Below are 7,195 nucleotides of genomic sequence, written 5' to 3'. Positions count from 1 at the left end.
ATGGCTACGGAATTTTTTGCTGATGTTATTTTCCCCAGTTAAAAGAGGAGGTAAAGGAGGAAGAGAAAATCGTGGTGCTTTAAAACAAAATGTTCCAATATCTTGGCTATGGGTTCTATGTTGTTTCTCACAATTCCAAATGTAAGCATGGCAAAAGTGACACTTGATAAGACAGGAATAAATGAGAGGCAACAAAGGAGGTAGTTCGTGTAGGATTGAAACCACAGGGGTATAAATATGTCCGCGCGGGAACCTGGTCTTAGGGATTATGCCAAGTTTATTAGGTGAAAGAATAGTGACACTTGAATTTCGATTCAAATTGTGCACACACAAGCCATCGCCATAGCCATAGCTCTCAAGCTTTGCCTTCCAGCTCCCCAGCAACCTCTTCTCTCGCCATAGTTGAAAGGATTCTCAGTAGGCTCCTAAACCGGAAATGATCGAGGGAGATGCAGACTTAATAAGAACTGTATTTGGTGTTTTCTGTTGATGGAAATGCTTAGCTGACAGTATTCCACCTTGGAAAGAAAGCCGGTTTCTTGCAATCGTTGAAGGAGTGCCCTCGTTTTTCTGCACAAATGAACGAGGCATCCTAGTCTGCTGCCAGTAGATGCCATGAAACTATCTGAAGTGGGTCACTTCGTTCATTGTATTTGAATGAGGACGCAGCGCAATTAGAAAGCGTTTCAGAAGAAGCCGCTAAAGGCAGATGTCGTGCGATTGATTGATGCCGGTGGAGCACTCAGGATTCGTCCAGCCGTTTTCTCGAATCGTGGCAATCGCTGTTTTCTTGCAGCAGCAAATGGGTCGGGCAACGGCCTCATCTATCAAAATTGTTACGATAAGCGAAGGAGCTGTGGCACCAAGCAGGACAGCTTTTACTCCAGCTTCATTTCACGCGTATGGGCATGTGCCGCACTCATCTTCTCCAAAAGAGTTACTGTACTTCGTTAGTGGAGATTAGGACATGCAGCGCTCGTGGGCGTTCTGCTGTACACTTGCGCATGAGCTGAACTCTGTCAACATTTTGCGTCGTTTTCAGCTGATCCGACGATATGGCTCCACGACGAAAGGTCAGTTTCTTTTGACTTGTCCCTAGACATTCCCTGTCTTTTTAAAACCAGGAGATGTTTAATTTTCAGAGGTACAGTACCACCGTTCAGACTAGGATACTGTGCCTGACGTTCCGGAATTCGGAAGGGAATGCAGATGACAGGACCACAAATGTGTATTCGGAGTCTTTAGCAGATCCGTCACATTTGAGGGGCAATATCTCGAAAGAGGTGCAAGTTTTGTAGCTCTGCTCATGCTCAACTTTTTATTGTTTTTATGTGTTGAAGCAAATGCGATTTCACGATATCTCGCTCTAGATTTTTTATCTTAAAAGTTGTAGCAGCGCATCGAGCTTTAGTGGATGTGGTAGAGTCAGCCGTTGAATGTGGATTCATCTTGACTGTTACAGAGAAATTTGCGATCCTCAGGTTTAAGGAATCATCATCAGTCGAAACAAAATGGGGTACGCTCTCGACATGGATCAAGAACAGCACATTTGGAAGATCCTTTGAATACTCCCAGGTACCTCAAAATTGTGTTGGAAGATGTGGGGTGTGTGGACTTTCAGCATTTGTAGTTTCTATTATTGGCAGCAATCTTGCTTAAAGGGATTTTCTGTGACTGCAGTTTTTTAGGGAATGATGGTGCTCTTATATCTTTTGAAAGTTTCAGAAAACTCTGTGAGGAGAATCGGATTGATGAGGCTATTGATGGTGTGGACCATTTGGTCCAACAAGGGATTTCTGTTCCTACCGAGGTCTTTTATGAGCTTCTACAGCTGTGTATTAACAAGAAAGACCTCGCCTTGGGCAGAGAAGTGCATGGCTGTATTATGCGGAGTGGATTGGAAACAAACACCTTTTTGGGCAGCCACCTAATCCGCATGTTTGCTTCCTGCGGGAGTTTGTCAGAGGCAAACATAGTATTCTGCAAACTTGTTGAGGCAACTGTCTTTACATGGAATGCAATTATTTCAGCTCATGTTAAGCTTGGACAAGGTGAGCAGGCTATACAGCTGTATCATCAAATGCAAGGGTCAAATATGAAACCAGGTGAACATGTTTTTATTGCTGTTCTGAAAGCATGCTCTAGTATAGCAGCCCTAGATCAGGGCAAATTGATCCATGGACACATCATTGAGAGTGGACTCGAGTTAAATTTATTTGCAGGGAATACCCTGATTGACATGTACTCCAAGTGTGGGAGCCTGGATGATGCTCGCAGAGTGTTTGATAAATTGCCTGAGCGAAGCGTCGTGACATGGAGTGCCATGATTGCAGGCTATGCCCAACAGGGGCACAGTCAGGACGCTTTAGAACTTTTTGGCAAAATGCAGCAGGAGGGGATAGAGCCGAATGATGTCACATTTACCTGTGTCCTGAAAGCATGCTTGAGCGTGGAAGCCTTGGAACAGGGCCAGGTGGTTCATGCTCACATTGTCGAGAGAGGTGCTGAGCTGGATTTTTTTGTGGGGAGCACCCTTATTGACCTATATGCCAAATATGGATCCCTGGAAGATGCACGCAGGGTTTTTGACAAATTGCCAAAGCAAAACGTGGTCATCTGGAGTGCAATGATTGGAGGGTATGCTGAGCATGGACATGGCAAAGAGGCCTTCCAGCTTTATCTCCATATGCAACAGGAGAATGTAATTCCAAACTCTCACACATTTGTCAGCGTTCTGAAAGCGTGTTCCAACATGGTATCTTTGAATCAGGGCAAAAGAACTCACATTGACATCATGCGAAGTGGCGTGGAGTCTGCTGAGTTTGTTGTGAACACTCTTGTTGACATGTATGCCAAATGTGGTAGCTTAGAGGATGCACGCAACATCTTCAACAAACTGCCAAAGCCAAGTGTCGTTGGATGGAATGCAATGATAGCAGGGTATGCCCAGTGTGGGAATGTTCAGGAAGCTCTTGAACTTTTTCAGAAAATGCAGCATGAGGGTTTGGAGCCAGACAATGCAACAGTTATCAGCATACTGAAAGGATGTGATAGCATGGATGACCTAGAACAGTACAAAAAGATTCATACTTACGTCACTAAAAGTGGTTGTGCATTGGATGACATGGTTGCAAGCACTCTCATTCACACATATGCAAATCGTGGGAGTCTTGAAGATGCTCGCAGGGTGTTTGACAAGACACCAAACAAAGATACTGTGACTTGGAATGCAATGATTGCAGGATATGTTCAGCATAGGCAAGGCCAGGAAGCTGCCCAACTGTATGAGAAAATGCAGCTTCATGGTGTAGTTCCAGATGAAGTTACATTTATCAGCATTCTGAAAGCATGCTCCTGCATGGCAGCCCTAGAATTGGGCAAGTTGATTCATGCTCACATTGTTGACTATGGTTGTGAGTTGGATATCTCTGTTGGAAATGCCCTTATTGATATGTATGCCAAATGTGGAAGCATGGAAGGTGCAACTAGGATGTTTGATAAACTGCTGAACCGAAATATTGTGAGCTGGAGTTCAATGGTTGCAGGGTATGCTCAACATAACAATTATCAGTTGGCCCTGCAATATTTTCAGGACATGCAGCGAGCAGGTTTGAAACCCAATGATGTCACATTTGTCTCTGTTCTCTCAGCATGCAGTCATGATGCACTAGTGGATGAAGGCTGCCAGCACTTCCAATCAATGAAAGAGGAGTTTGGCATTACCCCAACAGTTGACCACTGTAATTGTTTGGTTGACCTTCTTGGACGTGGAGGGCGCTTGGAGCAGGCAGAAGAGTTTCTTGATAGTCTTCCTTTCGAATCCAATATTGCAGGGTGGACGTCCTTGCTAAATCACTGCAGGATACATGGCAATGTGGATCTGGGAAGACGATGTTTTGATCGGGTTGTCACCATCGATAGAAGTCATGCTTCTGGTTACGTGCTGATGTCTAACATATATGCTAATGCTGGTATGTGGGAGGAGGCAGAGAAGCTACAAGAGCAAAGGAAACATGCACAAGCATGGAAGAAGCCTGGAAAGTCCTTTATTGAGGTAAATAAAACAGTGCACGATTTTTTTGTGGGTGATAAAAGCCATCCACGAATAAATGAAATTTATATCAAGCTAAGGAGATTAGGTGCTCAAATGAAGAAAGATGGATTCTTGCCGCATGTGTATTCAGTACTGCAGCAAATGTCAGATGATGACAAAGAAGATTACCTGTGTGGGCACTGCGAGAAATTAGCCATAGCTTTTGGGCTTATTAGCACACCCCCGGGCACACCCATCAGAGTAGCAAAGAACCTTCGTGTTTGTATTGACTGCCACAGTGCTACAAAGTATATATCCAAGATTGAAGGGCGAGAGATCATTGTTATCGATTCCTACCGTGTTCATCATTTCAAAGATGGTTTGTGCTCTTGTAAGGATTATCATTGAAAGGTGGCGTGGTGTCTGTGAAGCCAACTGTCAAATGTGTGGAATTATTGAGCTTCATGGCCCTGCCAAAGAATACGCACACAAGCTGCTGTATATACACCCATGAATGCAGCTATATTGCTGAAGTAGATGATAGCATAAACATGCAAATATGTACGTCTGATAAGGTGAATGCATGAAAATGGAAATCTGATTATTTGATTTGTGGCGGACATGCTTTCAGGTCCAAGGGAAGCATAGTGGCTATGCTTCGCAGCCATTGGATAGACTTGAGAGTTCAGAGAAAACAGAGAATGCTACCTCTGTACTATGAACCCTAGTTTTGTTGCTGAGGTGGCACCAGCAACAGTTTGCCACTCCCCCTTGCACTGTGTGCCTCATCTTGCCCCACTATTATTGTTTGGTATGTGAGTTGCCATGTGATTCTTTTTCAGATGCTGATCCTCTAATGGGCTGAATTACCCATGGTTGAGATCACTGGGGCAGTACAGGAAGAGCTCTCTTGGTGGAGCTATCCCCCCTCTTTTTTCTTTCTTTTCCTGGTTTTTTCGGCAGTTGTCTTAATGTGATTTATTTGGCTTATATGAAGCATAAATGGCTTGTGCACCGGGTTCTGAAATAAGCTTCTGGGACAATTAATAGATATATGTTATGCTAGTAGGTTGATGGATAAAGAGGTGGTCAATGTCTTTATGTTTTACAAATTGATAGTGATAGCTTTGATCTACTTTGCATGAGAGTGTGAAGGAGTGAGCTCCATAGATCCAGCAATTCTTTATGATGAAGACAGTGTTACAAAACTCCAAGTGATGATCCTAAGGTGCTCAGTAGAGTCTTCCAGAATTCATAATTGTGGTCTCCTCCTTTAGGTGCCCTAGAAAGGCTTTTAAACAAGTGCACGTATAGAGGGAGGGGTCTCTTAGAATTTGGAGACTTTGGCCACAAAATAGTCAATCATTGACAAAGACAGTGTAGCTAGTGATGGTGGATCTTCTTACACATGAGAAACATGAGGTGGTAGTATGAATGGATGCTCTTACTTTTTTTTTGTCATGCTTTTAGTTGTGAAAAGATCAGGGCCCTGATTTGTTGGTGTCAGTGAGATATATGAGGCTGTATGGTACTGTATTTCGCACGAACTGGTTTAGGAAGTACTCATTTTGGAAATTTTTGAACTCGTTTTGAAGTAGTATTGTGTTGTACTCCACCACAAGGCTCGAGGTTGGCCAATGTGGTTCTTTAGTTGAAAGTTGATAGGAAAAAGAAGAGATCTACTCTGTTGTATTTGTGCTCATCCACTATCTGAAAATTAGGAACTTACGTGATTGGAAGCAAGAAGGGCTGTACTGCTAGGCTCCACAAAAAGCTAGAACTGCTCCTCTCTCTAGTTTGGGCAACTCTCATGTTTTCACCTTTATTTGCTTATATTTTAACAAAGGTGCCTAGTAGTTTTTTAAACTTGAGACGTATGTTTTGCTCAAGTCATAGTGATGGCATAGAATTAAAATTCACATTGGGTAGCTTCATAGCCCATTTTATTTTTAGTAGTTAGGTTTGTTCTATTTTTGGAGTTCATCTACTTTTAGATACCTACTTAGTTTTGTTTAGTTTGCTTTATTTTTGCTATGTATGTGGTTTAATTTGTTTATTATGTTTTTTTCCCACTCTTGTTATTTTATGAATTTAAATTAAATAAAAACAAATAAAAAAAGTAATTAAAAATTTATGATAATAATAGTTTCCTTGTGTTTGCGTTGGCATTTCATTTGTTTTCTTATATGTACATTCGCTTATCTTTGTTCTCTTTTGGTAGCACTAGTTTTCTTCCTTTTTTTTGGGGGGAGAGGTGTGGTGGAAATTTAGCTTCATTTAACTCTCTCTCTCTCTCTCTCACATCACACACACACACACACACACACACACGCACGCACACAAATAATTTGTTATGTTGCCAGATCATTACCCATGATTTGATCTCTACAGCATCTCCAACTAGGAAGATGCCACAAAACCCATGGTTTGACGAGGAGTGTTGATAGATGAGATCTCACCTCAAACGAGAGCAAGCTTTGGGACATTTGACGAGATTTGAGGCGCAGCGGATCTCACGACATTTGACGTGAAGTAAGAGCCGAGCATTCTTTACACAAGATGGATGAGGTGATTCAATCTTTTTTAGGAGGCGACACCACCTTTGCATGAGGATTCTTATGGAAGGGAAAGCCACCTATTCCCATCGTAGATCCAGATGTCTGGCACACCTATGCAGCATTTCAGTTCGGGCACCACTTGATATGTCCACAGTTCCTAGACCCAGCACATGCATTTTGTTCACTGCACAAAATGTGTGGGTTGCATTGCCTTGGCTCTAGAATTGGAGAGCTCAAGACCATGAGGGGCTATAGACTGGGCACTTCACACATTGACAAGAGGTCTTGGCCTTGATCTTGGCACATATGTTCAATGATGTTGTATGCTACGGCTACCCCCCGGCCTGGAGTACCACCTCCATTGTGTCGATACACAAAGCAGGGGATCCCATGGATACTGGGAATACTGCACTTTCATGATTGGCCATACATTGGCCAAGACTTATGGGTCAGGACTAGTGAGAGAGATCATCTCTTACACAGAGACACAACACAGGAGCAAGCATTGGCATAGGTTGCATTTTGGAGACATCATCTCACTCTCGATCATATCTTCACCTTGCGGACAGTCATCGAGGAGGCGAGATCGAGATCCAAGAAAGTC

At 43.0% G+C, this 7,195-nt stretch overlaps 1 protein-coding gene across 2 annotated transcripts; it reads left to right on the top strand.

Moving 5' to 3' along the window:
• Nucleotides 1–281: 281 nt before the first annotated feature.
• Nucleotides 282–4,967, top strand: LOC147880316 (pentatricopeptide repeat-containing protein At3g03580-like). 2 transcript variants are annotated; one of them, XM_087370975.1, is made up of 4 exons: nt 282–1,073; nt 1,210–1,283; nt 1,463–1,575; nt 1,726–4,967. In XM_087370975.1, exons 1-4 carry the CDS (start codon nt 968–970, stop codon nt 4,439–4,441), a joined length of 3,009 nt encoding a protein of 1,002 aa, XP_087227101.1. In that variant the 5' UTR covers nt 282–967; the 3' UTR covers nt 4,442–4,967. The 2 variants fall into 2 exon arrangements, with proteins under 2 accessions (XP_087227101.1, XP_087227100.1); XM_087370974.1 differs by having other exon boundaries at nt 1,681–4,967.
• The last annotated feature ends 2,228 nt before the right edge of the window (nt 4,968–7,195 follow it).

This window comes from Dipteris shenzhenensis, chromosome 32 (genome assembly GCF_047967505.1).
Source record: "Dipteris shenzhenensis isolate YYH24624 ecotype China chromosome 32, Dip_SZ_1.0, whole genome shotgun sequence".
Taxonomy (NCBI): Eukaryota; Viridiplantae; Streptophyta; class Polypodiopsida; order Gleicheniales; family Dipteridaceae; genus Dipteris; species Dipteris shenzhenensis.
This window is presented reverse-complemented; position numbering and strand designations above follow the sequence as displayed.

Excerpts from the sequence above, each read along its gene's own strand:
- LOC147880316 (XM_087370974.1), top strand. The coding sequence starts at position 968 with ATGCAGCGCTCGTGGGCGTTCTGCTGTACACTTGCGCATGAGCTGAAC. Across the intron at positions 1,074-1,209 it reads ATATGGCTCCACGACGAAAG|ATGACAGGACCACAAATGTG; the intron begins GTCAGTTTCTTT and ends AAGGGAATGCAG. Across the intron at positions 1,576-1,680 it reads GATCCTTTGAATACTCCCAG|TTTTTTAGGGAATGATGGTG; the intron begins GTACCTCAAAAT and ends CTGTGACTGCAG.